Source organism: Rhinoderma darwinii, chromosome 1, assembly GCF_050947455.1.
Source record: "Rhinoderma darwinii isolate aRhiDar2 chromosome 1, aRhiDar2.hap1, whole genome shotgun sequence".
NCBI lineage: Eukaryota > Metazoa > Chordata > Amphibia > Anura > Rhinodermatidae > Rhinoderma > Rhinoderma darwinii.
In genome coordinates, this window is record NC_134687.1 from 255,846,110 (window position 1) to 255,873,806 (window position 27,697).

General features: G+C 46.0%; 1 protein-coding gene across 8 annotated transcripts in view; it reads left to right on the plus strand.

The window, feature by feature from the left end:
- The window catches only part of UNC13A (unc-13 homolog A), a 667,493-nt gene that overhangs the window by 125,432 nt on the left and 514,364 nt on the right, over positions 1-27,697 (plus strand). For all 8 annotated transcript variants that reach the window (XM_075863594.1, XM_075863599.1, XM_075863597.1 and 5 more), the window contains one exon: positions 22,935-23,008. In XM_075863594.1, coding sequence (XP_075719709.1) covers positions 22,935-23,008 — 74 coding nt within the window. The remainder of the gene's footprint in view (positions 1-22,934; positions 23,009-27,697) is intronic.

Below are 27,697 nucleotides of genomic sequence, written 5' to 3' on the forward strand. Positions count from 1 at the left end.
AATCCCGGAAAGCGTTGTATGGCCCTTCAGCCTTGGGGGTGTGGCCACTCCAGGACAGCCTTTACGTTCTGGGGGTCCATCTAGAGGCCCTGATCAGAGATGATATAGCCCAGGAAGGATAGAGACTTCTTCTCAAACACACACTTCTCCAGCTTGGCATAAAGGCGATTCTCCCTTAGGCGTAGCAACACCTGGCGGACATGACTTTGATGAGTTACTGGATCTGGGGAAATAATCAAAATGTCATCGAGATACACCACAACACAAACATAAAGGAGATCACGAAAAATTTAATTGATAAATTCTTGAAACACTGCGGGGGCATTACACAGGCCGAAGGGCCTAACTAGATATTCGTAGAGCCCATCATGCGTATTAAAAGCAGTCTTCCACTCGTCACGTTGACGAATCCGAATCAAATTTAAAAAAAATTTGCCCCCCGTATGCGATCAAACAGTTCAGAGATCAAAGGCAGAGGATACCTGTTCTTCACCATGATCTGATTCAGACCTCGGTAGTCAATGCAAGGTCGTAGCGATCCATCTTTCTTCTTGTAAAAGAATAACCCCGCTCCGGTCGGGGATGAGTATTTACGAATGAAGCCCCTCTCTAGAGTCTCTGGCAAGGAGAGAGGGTACACTCTACCGCGAGGAGGGGACGACTCAGGAACCAGGTCGATCGGACAGCTTCCTTTTTATTGAAGACATCGGAGAACATGACAAAACAAGAAGGCAACCCTGCTAATGACTAAGGCGGAGAAGGTTGTGGTGACTGGACATGGCCCAGACAGTGGTCTTGACACTTCGGACTCCACTGGAGAACCTCTCCAGTGTTCCAATCCAGGACTGGGGCGTGCAGACGGAGCCAAGGCAAACCCAGCAGCAGGGGATTGATGGCCTTGGACAGGACAAACAGGGAGATGAGCTCAGCATGAAGAACTCCTACTTGAAGTCTCAACGGCTTGGTTACATACACAACTAGGTCAGGCAATGGCAGACCATCCACCGAGGCAACGATCAACGGCCTTTCTAGCAGGACAGTAGGCAACTGAAGAAGGTCCACCAGGTCCTGGCAGATGAAATTCCAGGTAGGCCAGGTAGGCAGAGACCGGATGGGACCTCTAGCCAGCAATGATGGTTACGGGAATGAATAGTTTGGAAGAGAGTTCGCGATTAGATGCAGTGACGCCCAGGGTTGTCTCTCCAACCAAACCTAGGCACTGGGGTTTTTTGGCTTCTGCGCACACAGACGCACGATATGGCCAGCGAGGCCGCAATATAAACAGAGTCCAGAGGTGCGCCTGCGCTGTTTCTCCTGAACCGACAATTTTAGCTGGTCCACTTGCATCGGAACCTCGGGCAAAGCAATAGATGCCGGCAAGAGGGGTTTCTGGAATTTGGGCGCCAGTCTAGGAAGCCTTCTTTTCTGATGAACTGTAATGACATGGTAGGGAGACAGACAGGTGAGCCCTAATCTACCTGCCACTCAGTCCCTGCCTACTTGCAACGACCCGTCCTAAGCGACGGGGTACAACTGGGCGACGGTCCCTCTGCTCAGTAAGTGCAAGACAGACAAACCCGTTTTCCCTAGGGTACACAGAAGATAGGGAAAACGGGGCAGCTGCCCACGGAGACACCGTGAGCAACAAGAGTAGTGAACGAGCCGAATCAAACCAGGAGAGAACGAGGTACAAAACGCTGAGCAGGAGAGTGGTCAGAAAGCCAAGGTCAATAACAAGCAGATGATGAGTAGTACAAGCAGCAGCAGCAAGCCAGGAAACAAGCATAGAAGAATCACAAGCAAAGGAGGAACAGGAAAGGCAGGTATAAATAGACAGTGGGCGGGAGCTAGCTCCGTCTGGCCAGGCTGTGATAGGCTCTCCCACTCCTAAGCCTGCCATCCTGAGTGGTGGAAGATGGAGTCAGTCTCACAGGCATAGGAGCAGGTGCAGACTGATTGCCCACGGGCGTCGACACAGAAGCTGTTTCTGGCAAATCCTTTACATGAACTTCATGAGATCTCTCCCTCAGCCTTATGTCTACCCAAGTGGCGAGCAGAATCGAGTCATCCAAGGCAGGTGGCAGATCTCGAGCGGCCAGTTCGTCCTTAATCTCGGATGACAGACCATGCCAATAGGATGCCACCAAGGCCTCATTGTTCCAGGATAGCTCCCCTGCCAGGGTCCGGAACTGAATGGTATATTCGCCCACAGAGGTGTCCTCTTGAAGGTTGAAGATGGCTGTGGCTGCCGACGAGACTAGCCCTGGTTCCTCGAAAACAGTCCGGAATAACCGCACAAATCCCTGAAAGTCTTGGGTCTTGGGACCCTGACGTTCCCAGATAGGGTTAGCCCACGCCAGGGCCTTGCCGGCAAGTAGAGACATGATGAATGTGATCTTTGTTCTGTCCGACGGAAATGCTGGGAAACTGGAAGACACTAGGAGACCATTAGCACAACAAACTTCGGCTAACAAACAACGCTCTGGCAAAGAGCAAGAGGGAAGAGCCCTTTTTATAGCCAAGAGCATCCTGGGCTAGATTGCAGACTTACTTCAATATGTGCGCACTGGCCCTTTAAGAGCGTGCACGCGCGGGCACGCGCGCCCTCCGGAGGCAGTCTCGTTATTCGGAAGTGAGTGCCGGCACCTCATGGGAGGACGACGCTGCACACAAGTCAGGAGTCCATGGCCACGGCCGTCGAGGGGTAAGTCAGAACTACGGGCCGTGGCCATAGACGTTGCACTCGTCCAGTGTAGGCAATGGGTATTCCGCTCAAGAAGTAGCCACTGAAATCACTGTCGATATATGAACATCAATGGCTTCCCCGAGCACAGCGCTTAAAGTAGCGCTGTGCCTGGGGAGTCCTCGGTGAGTGGAGGAGCTCCCTCTGCTCTGAAATAATTCTGAAGAAGGAAGCTGATGTTTCTGCTTTAGAATTAGTGGCTACTCCTTGAGCGGAATCCTCGTTGCCGATGATCTGACCGGGGATTCCGCTCCAGGAGGAGCCCCTGACGTCAATGTTCATATATGGACAGTGACCTCAGGGGTTTCCTCTAGGAGCGGAATCCCCGGCCAGATCATCGGCAACGGGGAATCCCCTTCCCGACATTTGCCGTATGGATACGTCATGGAAAGCTAGTGCTTCCCGCATTTTGCCGTATCCATACGACAAATAGTGGACACCAGCTCAGAAGCTGAGTCTGTGCCACCATTGCCGGATGTCAGCGGTATCTTAGAGCTGACATCCGGCTGTAATGGTGGGGACCGAAATTAGCTTCGATCCCCGCCATTAACCCCTTAAATGCAGTGCTCAAACGCGATCGCTGCATTTAAGCTGTTTGCAGCTCATCGGAACCCAAGAAGTTAAATTGCTGGGGTTCCGGTGGCTGCAATGGCAACCGGAGGCCTAATACTGGCCTCCCGGTCTGCCAAGCATGGAAAACCTCCAGCCCCCGCCCGGCTGCGGGGCCTGAAAGGCTTCCATAACTGATGGCAAGATGGCGCCGGCTCAGGTGCTGAGCCGGCGTCATCAGCGGTGGATGTCAGCTGTATGTTAAGGCTGACATCCATCTGTAATGGCAATAACCGGAGCTATCTCCGATCCCTGCCATTAACCCCTTCGATGCAGTGATCGCAAGCGATCGCTGCATCTTAGAGGTTGCTAGCAGATCGCCAGCCCTGCCATGCAATCAGGGCTGCCAATACTGCTATGGCAACAGGAGACCTAACAATGGCCTCCTGCTCTGCCATTACGGAAGCCGATTAGGCCCCGCCGGAGGCGAAGCCTAATCGGCTTGCTGTCAGTGAATGACTGACAGATCTAATACATTGCACTACATAGGTAGTGCAATGTATTAGAGAAAAAAAAATCTGACAGTTGGACCTTTAAGTCCCCTAGTGAGAATTGAAAAAATGTGTAAAAAAAGTGTAAAAAAAAAAAGTTTTAAAACATAGAATAAAAGTTTCAAGTAATAAAATAAAACACAATCGCCCTGTTCCCTTATCAAGTCCTTTATTGTTGAAAAAAAAGAATCAACCATACATATTTGGTATCGCCGCGTCCATAACCGCCTGAACTTTAAAAATATTATGTTATTTATTCCACGCGGTGGACAGCGTAATAAAACAACTTAAAAAACTATACCAGAATTTCTGTTTTTTGGTCACTGTACCCTACAAATATTGGAATAAAAAGTGATCAAAAAGTCGCATATATCCAAAAATGGTACCTATAAAACTATAGCTCATTTGGCAAAAAACAAGCTCTCATACAGCTCCGTCGACTAAAAAATGTAAACGTTATGGTTCTCACAACTTGGCAACAGAAAAAAGACATTCTTTTTACAAAAGAAAATTTTATTGTGCAAAAAGTTGTAAAACATAAAAAAATTGCTATAGATTAGGTGTCGCAGGAATCAGACTGACCCGCAGAATATAGTTAACATGTTATTTATAACGCATGGTGAACACTGTATAAAAAAAACTATGCCAAAATTGCAGTTTTATGGTCCCTTGCCTCTCAACAAATAGGATAAAAAGTGATCAAATGTCGCATGTACCCCAAAATGGTACCAACAATAACTACAGCTCGTCTCGCAAAAAAACAACCCTCATACCACGACGTCTATTATAAAAATAAAAGTAGTTAAGGCTTCCATAAGTCAGGAAATAAAAAATATGCAATTGTGCCGGCCCGAGGGGAACATTTCTTCTGTTTCAAGAGGTGAATTATCAAGGCCCTAAAATTAGGGAACGAGGAAGGGTAGGCCCAGGACAACACTTCCCAGCAAAATTGCCCAAACTGCAAAGGTGCGAAAGGGGATAAGGAAGGACATCAGTGCGACACGGGCCTGTGCAGAAAGGATTGAGCACAGCGTAACATACATCTATTGATTAATTTATTGTTTTTTTAACCCAATTATTATACCTCCTGACTATGTCCCTGATGTACTCTGCCCAGCTTACATGTGCCCCCACATTATAAACAAAAACACCAGCAATATTCAAACAAATCTACTACCAAGCAAATCCACACTCCAGAAGCCAAATGGTGCTCCCTCCCCTCTGAACCCTACAGCGTGCCCAATCAGCAGTTTACTTCCACGTATATGGCATCACCATACCCGGGAGAACCCTTTTAACAATTTTTGGGGTGTTTATCTCCAGTTGCACAGGCGGGGCACAACATATTTGCCACTGAAATAGAATATCTAGGGAAAAATGTTAATTTTTACTTTGCATTATCCGCAGCGCAATCATTTATGGAAAAGACCTGTGGGGTGAAGATGCTCACTACACCCCTTAATAAATACCTTGAGGGGTGTAGTTTCCAAAATGGGGTCACTTCTCAGGTGTTTCTTTTATTATTTCAGATCGGAGCTTTGTAATTGTGAACCAATGCTTTGTAAATCACAAAATTAGGCCTCAACTGCGCATGGTACTCTTTTACTCCTGAGCCCTGTCAAATGTCCAGGCGAAAGATTAGGGCCACATGTAGGGTGTTTCTAAAACCGGGAAACACAGCATAATAATTAGAGAGCTGCCTTGTTATGGTGGCACAAACTGGGCATCACATATTGCCATATCTATGTGAAAAAAAATATCCCATTTTCACTCTGCAACATCGAGTGCACACTAATTTCTGCAAAACTCCTGCGGGGTTAACATGCTCACTACACCCCTAGGTGAATACCTTGAGGGGTGTAGTTTCCAAAATGTGGTCACTTCTGGGGGGTTTCCACTGCTTTGGTCCCACACAGGCTTTGCCAATGCGACATAGCACCCAGAAACCAATCCAGTAAAATCTGCACTCCATAAGCCAAATGGCACTCCTTCCATTCTGAGCCCTACTGTGTGCCCAAAAAGCAGTTTATTACCACATATGGGGTATTGCCATGGTCGGGGGAAAATGCTTTACAAATTTAGTGGTGCTTTTACTCCTTTAGTCCTTGTGGACATGAAAAAAAATTAGCTAAACCTACATTTTCTTTGAAAAAATGTAGATTTTCATTTTTACGGCCTAATTCCAATAATTTCTGAAAAAAACCTGTGCGGTCAAAATGCTCACTATACCCCTAGATTATTTCCTTGAGCTGTGTAGTTTCCCAAATGGGGTCACTTTTGGGGAATTTCCACTGTTCCGCCGCAAGAGCCCTTCAAACCTGACATGGTGCTTAAAATATATTCTAATAAAAAGAAGGCCCCAAAATCCTCTAGGTGCTCTTCTGCTTCTGAGGCCTGTGCTTCAGTCTATTACCACACTAGGGCCACATTTGGGATATTTTCTAAATCTGCAGACTCTGGGCAATAAATATTGAGTTGTGTTTCTCTGGTAAAACCTTCTGTGTTACAAAAAAAATTGATTAAAAATGAATTTCTACAAAAAGAAATGAAATTTGTAAATTTCACCTCTACTATGCTTTAATTCCTGTGAAACGTCTAAAGGGTTAAGAAACTTTCTAAATGCTGCTTTGAATACTTTGAGGGGTGAAGTTTTTAAAATGGGTGGTTTATTGGGGGTTTCTAATATATAAGGCCCTTAACGCCACTTCACAACTGAACTGGCCCTGTAAAACTAGCCTTTTGACATTTTCTTGAAAATGTGCCGCTAATAGTTCAACCTCTAAGATGCAAGCCTCCTGCTCTGCTATTACGGAATGGAGTTGCTCCTGGTAGGTGTGATGTCACAGGAAGGGGCGGAGCCTCCATTTTAGACACCCACTGAGCGTGTGCAGCTGATGAAGAGCAGGAGTGAGGTATTTCTTTATAGGAATTTATGTTAGGGGTCTGAAAGGAGGGAGTGAGGTATTTACAAGTGACTGTATGTGGGAGGGCAGGGGAGTATTTATATGGGACGGTCTGTTGGAGGGAGTGAGCTCTTTACATGGGACTGTATGTTGCAGTGAGTGAGGTACTTTACAAGGGACTGTATGTTGGAGGAAGGTATTTACATGGGAATGTATGTTGGAGGGGTATAATGTATTTACATGGAACTGTATGTTGGAGGGGTGTAATGTATTTACATGGGACTGTATGTTGGAGGCGTGTAATCAGTGGCGTAACTATAGGGGTCGCAGCGGTCGCAATTTAATGGCACTTTGTATGAGCTAGTAAGCCCTAACAACAGGAAATATGGTCAGACAGCCCTGGGGTCCTTCAATGGACCCTGGGCTGTCTGCCCATACCAGGTAAAACCATTGATCGCGTCCAGGTGCGTAGCTAAAGGCTCATGGGCCCCGGTGCAAAAGTCCTTCATGGCCCCCCCCCTAGTGCTCTTCATGGCCGACAACCCACAACTTTCAGCTGCATCGCTATGTGTGTATATATATATATACAAATATATAATTGTATATCGGAGACAGAATATCTATAGCACTATGACCCTATAGCTATGGATAGGACTAAATACAGTGGCTCAGTAGACAGTATCACACATGATAGGATTAGATACATGGCCCAGCTTGCTGACATTGCGGCTCAAGTGCTGGACCCAGAAAAAAAACACACAACCCTCGTTAACGATTTTATTGAAAGTAGTCCTCGAATCCGACGTAATCCAACAACCAAACCTGTAAAAAACAAAAACACAAAAAAAACACATTAGTAACATTTAAAAAAGCAAAACAATTATTATACTTACCTTCCTGGGTCCGTGACGTTTAACGAAGCAGTGACAGCTATAAGCTCTCATTGATTAGTTTACATTACATGGTCCCATGTTATCCTCGGGTCATTAGCCTACTTTTGAAAGTAGGACAATGAAATGAGGTGCCGGGCACCATGTGATGTAAACTAACCAATGAGAGCTTAGAGCTGTCACTGCTTAGTTTACTGAGGCTTGTAAGAAACGCATGATCACCTGACATGCGCCAGAATTTTGTGCGCCACTAAATAAAACCTAGTGCGGGAACTCCTTCAGATACAAAGGAGTCCCTGCAATAGGAGTTATTAGCGGTCATTCACCTATTTTCAAAAGTAGGTGAATGATCGCTAGTAACCAGGTAAGACCCTGTTAACATCTGCATTCGGCATTCCGTTATATGGAACCCATTGACTTTAATGGGTTTTGTTGGGGTGACTGTGGTTTTGTTTCCGGTATTTTCGGCGGAATCTGCCATGGAGGCCCTAACAAAACCTCCAACGCAGATGTGAATTTGGCCTGGGAGCCTATGGGTGACGGATGCAACTGTATGACATCCGTCACAGGTATGTTAAACTTATATCTTGGGGAGCTCCCGACATCACTGTCCATATATGGACAGTAACGACAGGAGAAGTGCTGGAGTCCCCGGGCAGAGCGCTAGTGCCTAGTGGCAAATACGGGTCTGGATACACAGCACAGCAGACAGTATCACACCATATGTGATACTGTCTGCTGGGCCCTGTATCTAAGCCCACCACATGTCTAAGTCTTCTTTCACACCGTGGTATTTCTATCAGTTTACTGTATGTGGCGGGAGAGCTCCTGACACTGATGATAAATGGATCCATAGACCCTAATACACCCAACACTTTATTTGCTGCGTGGAATAGCTTTAAAGGATGCGCTATTCCATGCATATGTATGTGTTTTATTTTTAACTTGGGCGCCTATGGAGGACGGATAGAAGACATCCATTTTTTTAAACTGTTTAATGCATCTCCTGGGATCTTTATCAGTACATACATTATATTAATAGAAATGCTGTGGTGTGAAAACCGCTTAAGAGCGTCCTATGCAGATGTGAACACAGCCCAATGCTGAAAATAATAATAAGGCTGCATTATTACATCTATCACCAATGTGGCTACAGCTAACAGTTTGCTGACTCCGCCTACTTGTACTTGCCCCACCCACAACATGGGGCCACTTTTAGATTTTTTTTCCATGGCCACTTTAAGCTCCCAATCCTTCCCTGGTGCCACACACTGCATATTGCCCCCTGTAGTGCCCCTACACAGTTTAATGTCCGCTTAGTGGCTCCACACAGTATAATGCCCGCCTCCCCTGGTTGCCACACACAGCCTTGTGCATTACGGCCTTCCTGTAGACAGTGCCAAAATTCCCCACCTCCTCCTTGTAGACAGTGCCATACATCCCCCACCTCCCCCTTGTAGATCGTGCCATACAGCCCCCCACCTCCCCCATGCAGACAGTGCCATACAGCCCCCCACCTCCCCCATGTAGACAGTGCCATACAGTGCCCCACTTGAAGACAGTGCCCCCCCCAAAAAAAAATTGTACTCAACTAGGCCCCATTCCCACGACGAACTGAGCTGCTCCACGACAGGATCCTTCCGTAGGCCGGCATGATCCTGTAGCCTAGTACAGAGTTTCCCAACCTTTTCGGACTCGAGACACACCTGTAAAATAAAAAATCCTCAGGGCACCCTTACCAAAAATTGTTTTGCGAAAGACAGAAAATGGCTAACAACAAGTACTACACTCTTAGGGTATCTTCACACAGCCTTTTTTGAAAGGCAGAAAAAAATCTGCCTCAAAATTCCTTCAGGAAGTTTGAGGCAGATTTTGAATTGACAGCGGGTGACGTCATGCACAGTGTCGCCTCTAGCAGCCGCTATGGCTGCTACAGCGGTAGCAACACCACTGAGAGAAGAAGCGCCCAGGCGGAAAGGGAGCTGCTGAGTCACCGGGCCGGGTGCTTCTGAGACAAGCAGGGGAAGGGAGCCAGCGCAGCGCCCTTTTCCACCTGCTGGAGTGATGTGCCCTGTGCACCATTAAGGCCTGCCCTGAGTAAAATGCCCCCTTAGCTGCCCCTAGTGCCAGTGCCCTTGTAGATAGTGACACAGTGCCCATGTAGATAGCACCACAGTATCCCCTGTAGATAGTGCCCCTATATAGTGCCACAGTGTCCATGTAGATAGTACCACACCCCCCTTGAAGATAGCACCACACCCCCTGTAGATAGCACCTTTAGTACTCCCTCTAGGAGCGGAATCCCCAGCCAGAGCATAGTTGCCGACTCTGGCCAGGGATTCCACTCCAGGAGGAGCCCCTGACATCAATGTCCATATATAGATAGTGACATCAAGGGCTTCCCCAACCATAGCGCTTAAAGTAGCGCCGTGCCCAGGAAGCCCTCGGCGAGAGGAGAACCCCCGACCGCCCTGGACAGCGTGACACTGCCCGGAATTTGGGACTGTCCCACTGAATCCGGGACGGTTGGAAGGTATGTAAGAACCACTAATCGTGTGGCCATTTGACACCACATGGAGACGTAGTTTTGGCCATGTGCGGCTGCCACCCCGTGTGTTCTTACCTAAGTCCTCTTCTTAAATATAAAGGACGGGTGTAGATGGCAGATGTCTTATTTATATGTAAAAATATTTACAAAGTCAATTCTAATAATTAGCATGTTTTATTCATTCCAAGAGCTTTATTCCAGGGGATATCATTTACATGTGGAGAAAAGGTGTGTCTATCCTCAGTATAGAGATTTTCTCTTTAACCCTTTCCCGCCACAGCCCTTTTTCAGATTTTCATTTTCGTTTTTCCCTCCCCACCTTCCAAAGGCCATAACGCTTTTATTTTTCCGTCGATATAGTACTATGAGGGCTTGATTTTTGCGGGACAAGTTGTAGTTTTTTGTAGCACCATTTATTTTGCCGTATAATGTACTAGGAAACGGGAAAAAAATTATTTGTGGGGTAGAAAATGAAAAAAACTGCGATTCCGCCATGGTTTTTTGCGCACCGTTTTTACGGAATTCACTGTACAATTAAAACAACATATTCATTTTATTCTATGGGTCAATACGATTACGCCGATACCAAATATGTGTAGGTTTTTCTATATTTTACTACTTTTACAAGTAAAAACCTAAGTGTAGAAAAGAAAATGTATTTTGTTTCGCCAAATTCCGAGAGCCGTAACGTCTTTATGTTTCCGTCGATTAAGTGGTATGAGGGCTTATTTTTTGCGGGATAAGCTGTAGTTTTTATTAATACCATTTTAGTGTAAATGTGACGGTTTGATCACTTTTTATTTCATTTTTTGTGGGAGATTAGGTGAACAAAAAATAGAGATTCTGGCGTTTACAATTTTTTTTTTTTTACGGCGTTCACCGTGTGGGTTAAATAATGATATATTGTGATAGTTCAGACTTTTACGGACGCGGCGATACCAATTATGTTTATTTATTTAATTGTTTACTATGCTCTAGGGGGAAAATGGGAAAAGGGGGGTTTTTTGAACTTTTAATATTTTTATTTTTTTTACACAAAAAAAACAACTTTATTTAACTCATTTTTAAATTTTTTATTAGTCCCCCTAGGGGACTTCAACCAGCAATCGTTAGATCACTTGCACGATATACTGCAATACTAATGTATTGCAGTATATCGTGATTCTGACAGTCTCCTAAGAAGCCCTGCCGGAGGCAGAGCTTCATAGGAGTACCAAGATGGCGGACCTGGGGGACTTAGTCAGAACCCCAGGCAGCCGTGTGAACCAACGGCTCCCGCCGATCTCGCCGCGGGGGGGCCGTTGAGACATTACAGGGGGTCGCCCCCCTGTTTTTAGTAATTTAAATGCCGCGATCTCTATTGAACGCAGCATTTAACGCGTTAAACAAGCGGGATCGCACTAAAGCGCGATCCCGCTCGTAACCCGGAAGTGTCGGCTGTAACACACAGATGACACACTCGCTCTATGGAGCGGACTCAGCCCGTGAGCCCGCTCCATATTCCCACACCCGGCGTGGAAGGGGTTAAAGTAAAAAGATTGTCATATTTAACATAAAAAAAAAAAGGCTAGGCATCTTATGACTATTGAGTTATAATTAAAAAAAAGGGGGATGACTGATCTTAAAGTGTACCTATACTTTCCAAAAAGTTTTGACATGTCATAGTGACATGTCAGAAGTTTTGATCGGTGGAGGTCCGAGCACTGAGAACCCCACTGATCACTAAAACAAAGCAGCAGAAGTGCTCAGGTGAACACTGTGCCCCTTCGTTTCTGCTCGGCTTTGCTCAGCTTTCCTTAGAAAGTCGTGTGGGCAGTGTACAGGCTCAATAAAAAGTCTTTGAGTCTGTACACTATTGTACAGTGGACTTATAGATTTACTATTGTTGTATTTTGTTTGGGAAGGAATAATTTCCATCGTTATTATTTGAGTGGTGTTTAGTACGGCATTTATTATTCAATTTAAATAATGTGTTAACGTTATTGTTCAGGTCGTTAAGATCGTGACGATACCATATATGTGTACACTTTTACTAAATAAAACCACTTTTTATAAAGACAATTGTTTGATTTTATTTTTGCTGTGCAATTTTTTTCCTTTTTTAATAAACTTTATTTAACTGTATTTAATTATTTCTTATTTTAGTCCCATTAGGCAACTTCACAATGTGTATACAATGCATCCGGAAAGTCTTCAGACCCATTCAATTTTTTCACATTTTATGTTGAGACCTTGTGCTAAAATAAAAAAAATTATGTTTCTCCCCATTGTTATGGATGTATACTCAGGTATACTCGTCAGTTGACTGCCTGGTCCAAATTCAGTAGGTTCAGCTTTAGCGTGCGCACGGAAGAAAATACACTGACACCAAGGGTAGGGTCAAAGTAGATCTCATTTATTATGCATTACACTCAAGCTTATATGCTGTCACAAAAAGGGGCTTTCCTTCTGACTTTAGGCTGTGCGTGGTACTCATACATTGGTTCTCTCTTTCTCTCTATGTATATATATATATGGTTAGGGTGTATTCCCGGATGCAGGGGCCGTTGTAAAAGAGGAAGTGGAGTCACAAACATACTTATAATCCACAACAGTTCCCCCTTTGACTCCATTTCAATGCTATCCCTATGATCCAGCCCTAGTACCCTTCGTTCCATGTTTCACCAGTTAGGAGACAAGCCTATGCCTAGCGCATAGGTCCCTCTTAGTGGTCTTTGATAGAAGAGCTGGATACTCAGTAACCGTATGGAGGGGGTCTGCTTGTGGTAATCCGTTGCTGTCGGTTGTATAAGTTCCTGACCATAAGACGCAGGCGGTTTTAGTGCATCCTCCTCTTCGATTTTGGAAAATTCAGCATACATGGTTGGGGAGACATCTTCGACCACCTTGGTTATGAGTTTCCTTGCACAAGGGATGACACAACACACACAATGAGTGAGAGTATAAGTATTATACATACAAAAGCTATGACAGCTTGCACTAAGGCTGCCTTCCACCCTCCTATCCAAGCAAAAGCCTGATCCCATGTGTTGGTAATCCCTGAATTCCTTTTTAGTTCTACTGATAGATCCTCCAGTCCTTGGAGTGCCTTACTTATACTACCATCAGGGGCCCTTGGTCAAAGTCATTCGAGCAAGCAGATTTTTCCCATTTTTATCCTTTCTGTCTTGTGCCTGTTGTGGTTTGTATCCCCATTCTGTTCCAGTATTCCACCCCACATAAGCCTACTTCTCAAAATTTGATCCCTCAACGTTTCCTGGGTGGTTATACAGATGTACTGGGTCCCCTGGTGCATGGTTGATTGCCACTGTGGGCTAGGGCATGGGACTATAATGCAATAGACACTTATAGGGCTTGAAGTGTTATACCAAAAGGTGATTACCCCTTGGTCCTTAGTAATCGCTCCCCATAACCCTCCTGTCCCTTAGTTCCACATATCATCCCCAGAAAGCATAAAAAGGATATAATCATCATGGTTCTATTCCGGGGTCGAGGTCTTTTTGCAGTGAGATGCGTGGACCCAATTATCTCTTCCTTCAAGTTTCACCGATGTGGGGGTTGTGAGAAGGACTTGGAAGGGGCCGTCAAAACGGGGTTCAAGCGAACTTTTCCGATTGAACTTCTTTAGCAGGATCCAATCCCCTGGTTGTATCGGGTTCTCTCCTGTCAGAGAGTCAGGATCTGGAATGGAAGAAAAGACTTTGCCATGTATGTTAGTCAACCGTTTGGTTAGTTCAATTACATATCTGGACAACGTATCATATTGCATATTCAGCTGCTGGGGGAAATATAGTCCCAATCGGGGTACACTGCCAAAGAGTATTTGGTAGGGGCTTAACTTTTGAGGGCCCTTTGGTGTGTGTCTTACACTAAAGAGGGCTAGGGCTAAACTTTCTGGCCAATGTTTCCCTGCTCCTTCAGCTGCTTTCAGCATTTTCTGTTTGAGCGTACCGTTAAGCCTTTCCACCTTTCCACTGCTCTGTGGATGATAGGGAGTATGAAAAGCTAATTCAGAGCCAAGGGCCTTCCATAGTTCCCTCGTAAGGTTGGCTGTGAAGGCTGGGACTTGGTCACTCTCGATTGTCTCAGGCACGCCATATCTGCACACTATTTCACTCAACAGCTTTTTAGCAGTGGTTGTGGCTGACTGGTTTTTTACCGGGAACGCCTCTGGCCAACCCGAGAAGATGTCTATCACTACTAGGACATATTCATACAAGCCGGATCTTGGCATTTGTATGTGGTCTATTTGGATTCGCTGGAATGGGTACAGTGGCTTTGGAGTGCATTTCGCTGGAGGTTTCACCATTTTCCCAGGGTTGCACTTCCCACAGGTGATACATCCCTTTGTATATTGATTCGTCACGATAGAGAATCCTGGGGCAAACCAATACATTTGTACCAGGTTATTCATAGGGATTTTCGACAGGTGTGTTGGACCGTGCGCCCACTGGGCCATCATGGGGTATAATGCCCTTGGAAGACACGGTTTGTCATGCTTTGTATACAACCCGTTGTCCATTGTTGCCCCCTTTGTGATCCACTCCTCCTGTTCTGCTTTTGGAGCTTGCTTTTGCAGAGTGAGGATGAGCTTATTCATGGCTGCCTGGCTATGTAGTGGCGCTTTCTCCTGGTCATCTGGTTCGGAGAGACAGATGAGATCAGCGTAGCTGCTTCCCGAGATTTTTGTTCCTGAGGTTGCTGCACGTTTAGCGGCCATATCAGCCAGGTTATTCCCCCTTGCCTCCATTGTATCTGCTCTGGTATGTGCTTTGACCTTGACAATAGCCAGTTCCAGGGGCAAGAGAAGGGAGTCCATGAGCTGATGGATGGCTTGGTGATGCTTGATTGGATGTCCATTTGATGTGAGAAAGTCCCGTGCTTTCCAGATGGGTCCGAAATCGTGCGCAACACCATAAGCGTACCTAGAATCGGTGTAAATGGTAGCAGTTTTCCCAGATGCTATATTGCAGGCTGCAATTAGAGCTTGGAGCTCGGCTTCTTGAGCAGACATGTGTGGTGGAAGCTGAACTTCGAGGAGTACCTCAAGGGCAGTAGTGACTGCCATGCCAGTATGGAAGCGTCCACTTTCATCCGCAAATCGTGAGCCATCAACGAAAAGGGTCAAGTCAGGAGCTGCTAGAGGTTCATCGGTGACGGTTTCCAACCCGGCGGCTTCTTGGCTGAGTACCGCTAGACAATCATGTGTAGGTTGGAGGAGAGATTGTTCTTCTTCTTCTTCAGAGATAGGTAAATCGGTAGGAAATGGGAGGAGAGTAGCTGGGTTGAGTACCATACATCTGGAGAGAGTCACGTTATCTGGGATGAGCAGAGAGCATTGGAGGCGAAGGTGACGTGCACCAGACAAATGCTTTGGCTGAGTTTGTGTAAGTATTGCTGAAATATCATGTGGAGCAAGGATAGTCAGATCATGCGCCAGTACTATGTCCGAGGTTTTGTCTAGTAAGGCATGCACTGCAAATACGGCCCGTAGGCATGAAGGTGCTCCTCTGGCAACTGGGTCGAGGCGAGCTGAATAGTAGCCTATGGGTCTTTGTTTGCCACCATGTATTTGGGTGAGTACTCCAGTGGCATGACCAGTCTTTTCCATGACATAAAGGCGGAATGGCTTGGCATAGTTCGGGAGTCCCAATGCTGAGGAAGAGACCACTAATGACTTGAGTTCATAGAAAGCAGTCACTGCTTCTGGGGGTAATGAGAACGGGTCATTCTTCAGAGAGTCATACAGGGGTTGCATGAGGACAGAAGCATGTAATATCCAGGACCTGCAATAGGAGACAACTCCTAGGAAGGCCTGCAATTGGGAGTGTGACGTGGGGATAGCAAGGTCACTGATGGCATTTTTCCTGTCCTCCGTCAGGTGTCTGGATTGATGTGAAATACAATGGCCTAGGAAGATAACTTTCTGCAGGCAGAACTGGAGTTTCTTCTTAGAGGCTCTGCACCCAGCAGTGTGCAGGAAGGTTAACAGGTTGATTGAGGAGTCTCGACAGGTAGGTAGGTCGGGGGCACACAGTAGAAGGTCATCCACATATTGCAGGAGGCACACCTGAAAGTTGGCTTGCTTCCATGGCTCCAGAACCGAGGTCATAGCTTTGGAGAACATTGACGGGCTGTTTTGGGCTCCTTGCGGCATCACGGTCCAAGTGTATTGGGAGCCATTGTGTGTGAACGCAAACAGGTATTGGCAGTCCTTGTGGAGTGGGACACTGAAGAAGGCATTTGCTAGGTCAATGACAGTGAAATAGCAGGCTGTGGGTGGTACCTGTGCAAGGAGGGTGTGTGGGTTTGGTACTATTGGGGTCTCGAGTACCGTTGCTTCATTTACTGCACGTAAGTCCTGTACCATGCGGTACTGTGGAGGTTGTCCCTTCTCCACCTTTTTCTTTACTGGAAAAAGGGGGGTGTTACATGAAGAGGTAGTGGGAATCAGGGCTCCTGCCGTGAGATACACTTTTAATTGGGTAGTAATAGCATCAGACTGTGCGATGGACAGAGGGTATTGAGGTTTTCTTGGTAAAGCAGAATGTGGTTTGAGTTGCACCGTGACAGGGGATACATGAAGGCGGCCAATGTCCTGTGGTCCGGTAGACCACAAGGCATTAGGAACGGCTTATAGATCTGTGTGATCCATGCTTGAAGCAGAGGTGTCTGGGAGTGAGAGCAGGCCAGAAATCTGGACAGTTTCTTCCTCTAGTAGGGGAGAGGAAAGGGAGACTGTCCCATCCTCATGGTAAGTGATTGTAGCTTCAATTTTCGACAGGAGATCTGAGCCTAAAAGATTCACCGGGCATGTGGGGGAAGCTACTAGCTGAGCTAACATGGGCCTGGATGGTTGAAGGGAGAGTTGCAGTGGTTTAGTGAGGTGGGATCTGCGTGATTGTCCGTCCACTCCAACGCATGCTACCGTGTTTTTGGAGATACAATTAGGGAAAGGGAGGTCGGACTGTCGGATAACACTTCTGGCAGCGCCGGTGTCCACTAGGAACTTCATAGGTGTTCCTTCAATGTCGATGTGTATACATGGGGTGGGGCCTGCCGGGGTAAGGTGTGGCAGGACCAGTGGAACCGGTTTGCCAGCAGCCTATGGTTGCGGGGCAGGTGGGTACCTGTCCCCTTGCGGGTCACGTGGTGGCCAATCTTGTTGGCGGTCACGTGGTGACCAACTATTGTATGGCTGATTGCGGGGAGGTTGTGTTCTCATTGGGGGTCGGCCTGAGCGGCAATCCCGCTTGAGGTGACCCAATTTCCCACATCCATAGCACGTAGGACGCGGCCTGGACTGGGGAAAGTTGGGTGGGGCATTCCAGTCACCTGGCTGATAGGGTAACAGGGTGGTTTTGGGAGGTTTTGTGGCCAGGTTCTGCTCGATACCCCTTGCTACCTGGAACAAAGTTTCCCCTGCCATGCCTCGGTACTCGGGCCTAGTGCTTATGAGGCTTTTCCTTATGGGTTCCCTAAGCCCCTGGACAAAGGCATGCCCCCATAACTGGGCGTGAGTTTTGACTAGACGTGTGTCAAACCCTAAATCAGTGCAGAGCTGGTTAAGGCGGTAGTAAAACTTCTCAACTGACTCTGCCTTATCCTGCGTAACATCCTGTAGGGCAGTGGCTTGGTCAGCCAGCCGATCTGTGGCCCATTCCTTTAATTTTTCAAGGAAGCGGGGCCCTGAGGCATAGTTATCAATGTCATCAAGATGACCGGGTGTAACATGTGGCTCTATGACTGGCCAGAAAGAGTCTCCTGCCTTTATCTGAGTTAGACCGCACAGGTCCTTCCATGTGGCCGCATGTGTCTTTTGTATCTGGCACAAGCGTCTATAGAAAGGCATGGGTTGTTTTTCTGGATCAGGCAGACCATTTAATAGAGCCTGTGTTTCCTGCGGTTTCCAGGGGACGTATCTGGGACGTTGGTCGGTGCGTCGGCCCCTAAAATTGGAGGAAGTGACATCTGCATCCCTTGCTGAACTCGCAGGGTTGGGGGTGAGCACGGGTGGATTTGACCATGTTGGCGCCAGTTGTGGATTTTGTGTGGCCGCTTCTGCCTCATCCTGTCGCCTGTACCCACTTTGTTCACTATGTACGCTACCCGTCTCCTGTTCGTCATGGTCATGGTCGGAAACACCCAGGGGAAATGTGGCTTCACCCAAATCTACCAAGTCACGTGTGATGGCTGCATAGGGACTGGGAGGCAGCTTGGGTTTTGAGGTGGGTGGTTTGGATGAGGGCGTCTGGCTGGTCCCTCTATTCGGGTGGTACGGGGTATTGTCATGATTGAGTAATGGGTATGTCCCTGATGTGGTGTAAAGTCTAGGGGCCCACAAAAGTAACAAGTCTCCCGGCAGTCGGGGTTCTGACATTTACATCTCCCACACGTCCATCCCAGTTGGTCCCGGTGTCGGGGTAGGGTGGAGGTCCGCTCACCAAGGGTGTGGTCGGTGATGCAGACGCCATTTTAGATTCTAAGGGTGCGGTCGGTGATGCAGGCTCCATTTTAGATTCTACTTCTGCTTCTTTGTCTGTCTGATCACATGCTGTATAACGATACTTTCCTTCCTCAGTAAACCTTTCCCTCCATTTTGCTTTCTTCACTCCCTTAGCTGTCTTGTACCATGCTTCTGCGTGTTTTTGCAGTCCCTCATCTTGTAAAACTCCCTTCTTGGTGACTAATACCTGTTTCCACTTTGCTTCATCTAAACGGCCTCCACTATGAATTCCAGCCACTTTCATTAACTTTTTCCCTTCCCTTTCTGCCACCATCTGTGCGGCTGTGTATTCTCCTGTCTCGGTGCTATTGCTGGACCCCATTGTGAAATTTATAGGGTCTTTCCTGCCTGAGTCACGCGCTTTTTAGCAGAGTTATTACACCTGACTACCGAATCCTTGAGCGTGTATTGTTTCCCCCCCACTCAATGTGTTCCCATATACACCCTATGAGTGTTTCTGGGGTGGGATGTATGTGTATATTTAGCTGGAAAACTTAACTCTCAGTCTGACAATTTATTGCTTTATAACCAGTGTTTTCTGCGTGGAAATCCTTGTCCTCTATATCCACTAAACACCACCCCTCATTAGATATGGCCAAGGTAACCCCGTACAGACAATTAGGACAGGTCATTTATAGGAGTGCCATGAGTGGCCTCCCTTTTGTGATATTCTGGAGTATAACCCAACAAAGAAAATAACAAAAAGAAGTATGCTAAGACAAATCCCTCAATACATCCGGGGGCCAATCCATTTGAAATTAGACAGGCAATAACAGTAATATTCATTTGGGCAATATTTTGGAAAAAAAGGTAATATTCTGGATTATCGGACTTTTGTCTAAAGCATATTCCGGATTATCGGAATTTTGTCTAAAATGTAATAAAAACTTATTTTCTGATTATAAGTTGGGTTATTGCAATAAGGCTTAGCTAATTAGTAACATTTTGACATTTTGCCGGACTATTGGAAGTTGTCTACTTTATGTGAATATCGACATATATCCTTCAAGGGCATACGCAACAGGGACTCTTACCGTTGTTAGACGTATGATCTATATTTGAATCAAAAGGCATACGCAACAGGGACTCTTACCGTTGTTAGACGTATGATCTATATTTAAATTTTCAAATTCTATATCCGTGGTTGATAGCTAGTCAACACACCACTTCGGACACAATGGGGACTCAAACCTTCATTAGGTGTCGAAGATCAATACTAGATTATTAGGTCGATATTCATAAAAAAACAGCAAACATGTTCGTGTTCCCCAGAGCAGTCAAGTGGAGTTTGTTAGACCATATATGAGTTCTTGGAGCCAAGGCTTTTAATAGTGGTCTTGCGTCCTTAAGGACAGCGGTCCCACCGAAAACGTTGGGCGGCAATACGGGAAGAGTTTGTCAAGTAAGATAATATAATTTTCTTACCTTATGGAGCTGCAGTCTCCCCCTTCCCAATATTCCGGCCACTCGTTCCGGCTAGTGGGTCCGCTGCTCTGTCCGGATCTTTCGCCTAGGCCCCACGTTACGGGCGCCAGCTGTTATGGATGTATACTCAGGTATACTCGTCAGTTGACTGCCTGGTCCAAATTCAGTAGGTTCAGCTTTAGCGTGCGCACGGAAGAAAATACACTGACACCAAGGGTAGGGTCAAAGTAGATCTCATTTATTATGCATTACACTCAAGCTTATATGCTGTCACAAAAAGGGGCTTTCCTTCTGACTTTAGGCTGTGCGTGGTACTCATACATTGGTTCTCTCTTTCTCTCTATGTATATATATATATGGTTAGGGTGTATTCCCGGATGCAGGGGCCGTTGTAAAAGAGGAAGTGGAGTCACAAACATACTTATAATCCACAACACCATCATTCTGCCCCAAATGACAAAGTGAAAACAGAATTTTAGTAATCTTTGCTAATTTATTAAAAAGGAAAAACTAAAATATTGCATGACATAAGTGTTCAGACCTTTTCCTCAGTACTTAGTTGAAGCACATTTAGCAGCGATAACAGCCTCTAATCTTCTTGGGTATGATGCCACAAGGTTTGCATACTTGGATTTGGGGATTTTCTGCCATTCTTTGCTGCAGATCCTCTCAAACTCTGTCAGGTTGGATGGGGACCGTCGGTGGACAGACATTTTCAGGTCTCTCCACAGATGTTCGATTGGGTTCAAGTCAGGGCTCTGGAAGGTGAACCTTTGGCCCAGTCTGTGGTCCAGAGCACTCTGGATCAGGTTTTCATTAAGAATATCTCTATACATTGTTCCATTCATCTTTCCCTCTACCAGACCAGTCTCACTGTCCCAGCCGCTAAAAAATACCCTGCCACCATCATGCTTCGCTGTCGGGATGGTTTTCGTCAGGTGATGAGCAGTGCCTTGTTTCCTCCAGACATGATGCTTAGAATTGAGGCCAAAACTTCAATCTTGGTTTCATCAGACCACAGAATCGTGTTTCTCACAGTCTGAGAGTCCTTTAGGTGCTTTTTTGCAAACTCCAGGCAGGCTTCAATGTGTCTTTTTACTAAGGAGAAGCTTCTTTTTGGCCACCATAAAGCCCAGATTGGTGGAGTGCTGCAGTGATGGTTGACCTTCTGGAAGTTTCTCCCATCTGCACACAGGATCAATGGAGCTCAGCCAGAGTGACCATTGGGTTTTTGGTCACCTCTCTTACCAAGTCCCTTTTCTCCGATTGCTTAGTTTGGTGGGGCGGCCAGCTCTAGGAAGAGTCCTGGTTGTTCCTTCTTCCATTTAAGAATTATGGAGGCCATTGAGCTCTTGGGAACTTTCAGTGCAGCGGAAATTTTTTTGAACCCTTCTCCAGATCTGTGCCTCCACACAATCCTGTCTCTGTGCTCTATAGGCAATTCTTTCCTCCTCATAACTTGGTTTTTGCTCTGATATGTATTGTCAACTGTGAGACCTTATATAGACAGGGGTATCTGTTTCCAAATCAAGTTTAATCAAATTAATTTATCACAGGTGGACTCCAATCAAGGTATAGAGATATTTCAAAGATGATTTAGAGAAACGGAGGCTCCTAGAGCTAAATTTCAAGTGTTGTAGCCAAGGGTCTGAATACTTATGTCCATGCAAAATTTCAGTTTTTTTAATTCTTTATAAATTTGGAAAAATTTCTAAAATTCTGTTTTCACTTTGTCATTATGGGGTATTGAGTGCAGAATGATGGGGAAAAAAATTGAAGTTTTATTTATTTTAGCACAAGGCCTCATTATAAGAAAATGTGAAAAAAGTAAAAGGGTCTGAAGACTTTCCGAATGAACTGTACCAAAGCATTACTGCCTATCAGTGTAAAACTAACAGTCAGTCTATTAGGACGCACCTCGAGTACAGCCTAGTAGGCATACTGTCATGGCAGGCCTAGGGGTTATAGTTTGGCAGCCCATTGGCGACTAGCGTTTGAGGCTCACACATGGGCTGCATAGGTATCCCCCTCACTTTATCTAAGCATTAAAATGCCATGGTCGCTATTGACGGTGGCATTTAAGAGGTTAAACATCTGGAATCTGAGGTTTCTCTGATACCGGCCGTTGCAGCGGAAGCACGGCTGTCAGTCACAGCCAGGCCTAAACGGTGATTGCGTTGCCACTTCTGTGCCCGCGGGATTATTATCTTGTACATGCACATTGGTATGCAGGAAGGAGTACGTGATAATGGATTAAGCGGTTGAAGGCTATAGAAACCTTTTGGTTTTTTTTTTAATTGAAATATCTGTATTTTTAGCATTAAAAGCACTTTTGTAATTTGTTTTTATAAAAAAAATTGTACTGTTTCACTTCTGCAGCTTATTTGTATCACTGTACATAGAAGCTGCAGAATGCTTTTATGAGCCATATCCTTCAGTGAGCTGATCTGACATCTTGGCTGTTAGGGGTTCCTGGATTCTCCTGAGACATCACCTAAGCCTATGGCTTGGTTGACACCTTGTGTTTTTGTTGCATTTTAGCATTAATTTAATTGTTTTGGTAGATAAACTACTATGTCTCTCAATGGGAGTTCATCAACCAAAACCAAAAAAAAATGGATGTTAAAAACTCTATTTGGTTACAATTACTGAGGGGAGTTTTGTTATCTCTTCCTCTAGACCAAACAGCTAGGTTGAACTGTGTAACTATGTACATAAATATTGATTCTGGATAAACACTGATGATATAGACGAATGCAAGTATACACATATTTCATTTACTGTATATTAACAAAACAAAAAATATCTTTTACTTTTAGATATTCCTGAAGAAGAGGCTCGTTATTGGGCTAAAAAACTTGAGCAGTTGAATGCCATGCGGGATCAAGATGATGTGAGTGATATAAGAAATTTGTTAATGCAGGACCATAAGACAGGCTTGTAATAGGTTAAACTGGCACACAAGAAGAATCAAGCATCCTCCATTGGGCCCAGCCACCACAGTGGCCATTGGGTCAAGCACAGACAACCCATCTGAAACTGCTAATAGAACATATTATTTGCTCCTCCAGGTTTTTACTTTTTTGGATTGCAGCACATCTAACCTTTTGGTCCCTATTAATAATATGGCCTATTGAAATAAATGCAGAGTTTATGATACAATTAAAGTAGATATGCACTTCTTATGTATAGCTAGAGGGTGGGCTCTTAGATAAACCTAAGGTATGTCAATCCATTAATAGGCTTGTACAGTGGTGTTTTTATAGTCAGGCATGATCCTAAAGAATTACACTCTTTAAATTTTATTATCAAAGCAACAAATAGGATGTCTTAGGCCCTGTTCACACAGAGATTTTTTGACGTGGAAACGCACCAAAAAAGTCCGAAAACGCCTCCCATTGATTTCAATGGGAGGCGGAGGCGGTTTTTCCCCACGAGCGGTAAAACCCGCTCGCGGGAAGTAGAAGCGACAAGCCCTGTCTTCGGGCGTTTACGCCCCTGAGCTCCCATTGACATTGACATCAATGGGTGGTAGAGAAAGCGTTTTTCTCTGCGTTTTTGCCCACGGCGCTCAATGGCCGTGGGTGAAAAATGCCACGAAAAACGAAGCGAAAAATGCGGCAAATGGCGTGGAGGTAGATCAAAATCTGCCTCAAAATTCCAGAAGGAATTTTGAGGCAGAATTTTCAGCCTGCAAAAAACTCTATGTGAACATACCCTTAGGCTATGTTCACACGGAGTATTTTGCCGAGTTTTTTGACGCGGAAACCGCGTTGCAAAACTCGGCAAAAACGGCTCGAAAATGCCTCCCATTGATTTCAATGGGAGGCGTCGGCGTCTTTTTCCCGCGAGCAGTAAAACTGCCTCGCGTGAAAAAGAAGCGACATGCCCTATCTTCGGGCGTTTCCGCCTCTGACCTCCCATTGACTTCAATGGGAGGCAGAGAAAGCGTATTTCGCGGTGTTTTATGCCCGCGGCGCTCAATGGCCGCGGGCGAAAAATGCAGCAAAAAACTCTGCGAAAATCGGCGTGCAGGGAGAGGAAAATCTGCCTCAAACTTCCAAACGGAATTTTGAGGCAGATATTCCTCCTGCAAAATACTCCGTGTGAACATAGCCTTAAAGTGTAGCAATTGTCTACATTCCAGAGTATATTGTATAACATATTGGTAATTAACCTCTTCCCACCCCATGATGTATTAGTATGTAACACTAAGCAGGTTGTTCTCCTGAACCGCTGTACTATTATGTCTTGGTGATTGTGCAGGCACAGGTGCTGTGTCACAGTGTCATCTCCGGTAGGTGCCGGCTGTGACTAATGCTCTATTCAGATGGAATTTACTCTTCATGTCCGATTCGCACCCATGTGGGACCTGTTTTCATAGACTTAAGTCTTTTGAGGGATCCGTAAAAACTGACATGCCCTATTTTTTCACTGACCCATCACACGGTCCGTTAAAACAGACGGCAGATAAGAAACTTCCCTTTTACTGGTCAGAAGCACTGATTGGTAGAAATCATGTCAGCTGACAGGTGCTCCACCAATCAGCAAAAGGGAAGCCCTGACTACACACTGTTCAGTGCAGGACATGGAGGGGGAGGCTGGCTGCACAGGCCTATGTGGAGAGGGAGGCTTCCTGATAACATCCACTGCCTCCTGTCAATGAATAAAAGAACACCAGCAGGAGGAGGATGCAGGACCCTGCCCCATCTGTAACCTGGAGACACTGGAACAATCTCCTGCAGATCTCTGGGCTGGTGAGTGGCTGATGCAGGGTCATGTGTTATGGTGGAAGGCAGGGGAGACATTGTTTCAGATACTCTGTGCTTTATGGAGCGGGGGGGGTTAGGATTCTGTGTGATGTTGGTGGGGAAGAGATGCTGTGTTCTCGGGGCTATTTAGGCTTTGTGTAAAATGGAAGTTGTATGTGGGCGGTTGTATTGGCCATGTCTACTGTGAGAGGGGGGATTATAGGCCCATTTTTGTGTTGTTCATGGGGGTAAGGGTATGTTCATACATTGCATGTTTTTTTTTACAACTAAAGCATACCTCCCCACCCATGCAACATTGACTGATCTGCCAAAAAATGCTCACAAACCCTCACAGAAACTACCATTGTGGACAGTGGCGGATTGAGCAGACCATAGGCCCTGGGCTCTTTCCCAAAATTGGGTGCCCCTTCACTACCAAAGCTGTGCTGTGTGCTAGCATTGCTGTGCTAGCATGAAAAAAATAAGTGTTACGATTCACCTTGTCAAAGAGCTGTGTCCCTATACTGACAGTCTCCAACCATCGCTGACAGCATCACACTGTTTAGGGGCACATCCTCCTGACAAGGGGAATAGTAACACCCATTTGTCTATAAGTCCTGGACTACACAAAGACTTTTTGTCACAAAAGCATTTACAAAGTATTAGTGCGGCCTCACCTAGAATATGCAGTTCAGTTCTGGGCTCCAGTTCATAGAAAGGATGCCCTGGAGTTGGAAAAAATACAAAGAAGAGCAACGAAGCTAATAAGGGGCATGGAGAATCTAAGTTATGAGGAAAGATTGAAAGAATTAAACCTATTTAGCCTTGAAAATAGACGACTAAGGGGGGACATGATTAACTTATATAAATATATTAATGGCCAATTCAATAAATATAGTGAAATCCTGTTCCATGTAAAACCCCCTCAAAAGACAAGGGGGCACTTCCTTCGCCTATAAAAAAAAAGATTCAATCTTCAGAGGCGACAAGCCTTCTTTACTGTAAGAACTGTGAATCTATTGAATAATCTACCACAGGAGCTGGTCACAGCAGCAACAGTAGATGGCTTTATAAAAGGCTTAGATAATTTCCGAGAATTAAAAAATATCAGCTCCTATGTCAATGTGTAGAATTCTTGTTTCATCTCTTCCCTTTTTCCCATCCCTTGGTTGAACTTGATGGACATATGTCTTTTTTCAACCATACTAACTATGTAACTATGTCAGGAGAGGTGACAGATTCTCTATGAATCCAGCGACTCACAGGAGATGTTTTCTCAGATTCTAGTCATTCTTTTTCTCTTTTCTTCCACATCCGGTCCAGACCTCATGACAACTTCTCTCGGCCACGACCCATTTCTGCAGAATTTGCCACTCAGATGTCTTCAGCTCCTCACTTTTCCAATATTTACGCACCTATAAACGAAGCCCCACTATGCCCCTGAATACAATTGAGTCAAACACTGTAAAGTAAAGCACCACACACACAGTGCCCCCTGTGGAAAGTGGCACTAACAATGCCCCCTGTAGAAAGCACCATTCACAGTGTCCCCTCTAGATAGTGCAATTCACAATGCACACTGTAGATAGTGCCCCTCAGAGCCCCCTGTAGACAGTGCCTCACACAGCCCCCTGTGGATAGTGTCTCACACAGCCCCCTGTAGATAGTGCCTCACAATGCTCCCTGTTGATACTGCCACTCAGAGCGCCCTGTAGATAATGCTTCACACAGCCCCCTGTAGATAATGGCACACTGCCCTGTATATAGTGCCACACACCCTCCTGTAGATAGTGGCACACACTTCTCTGTAGATAGTGCCTCACAAAGCCCCTGTAGATAGTGCCTCACACAGCCCCTGTAGATAGTGCCATATGCTCTCCTGTAGATAGTGCCGCACAGCCCCCTGTAGATAGTGCCTCACACAGTCCCCTGTAGATAGTGTCTCACACAGTCCCCTGTAGATAGTGTCTCACACAGCCCCCTGTAGATAGTGCCTCACAGCCCATGTAGATAGTGCCACACATCCCCTGTAGATAGTGCCACACACTCTCCTGTAGATAGTGCCACACAGCCCCCTGTAGATAGTGTCACACAGCCCCATGTAGATAGTGCCACACAGCCCTTGTAGATAGTGCCACACAGCCCCCTGTAGATAGTGCCACTCAGCCCCCTGTAGATAGTGACACCCCCTTCCTCCGTAGATAGCGCCACACACAGCCCCCTGTAGATAATCCCACACAGCCCACTGTAGATAATGCCACACAGCCCCTGTAGATAATGCCACACAGCCCTTGTAGATAGTGCCACACACCCTCCTGTAGATAGTGCCACACACTTTCCTGTAGATAGAGCCATTCACAATGGCCGCTGTAGATAGTGCCCCTCAGAGCCCCCTGTAGATAGTGCCCCTCAGAGCCCCCTGTAGATAGTGCACCACACAGCCCCCTGTAGATAGTGTCACACACCCCTTGTAGACAGTGCCACACTCCCTCCTGTAGATAGTGCCACACACACTCCTGTAGATAGTGCCATTCACAATGGCCGCTGTAGATAGTGCCCCTCAGAGCCCCCTGTAGATAATGCCCCTCAGAGCCCCCTGTAGATAGTGCATCACACAGCCCCCTGTAGATAGTGTCACACACCCCTTGTAGAGAGTGCCACACTCCCTCCTGTAGATAGTGCCACACACACTCCTGTAGATAGTGCCATTCACAATGGCCGCTGTAGATAGTGCCCCTCAGAGCCCCCTGTAGATAATTCCCCTCAGAGCCCCCTGTAGATAGTGCATCACACAGCCCACTGTAGATAGTGCCACACCCCCTCTGTAGATA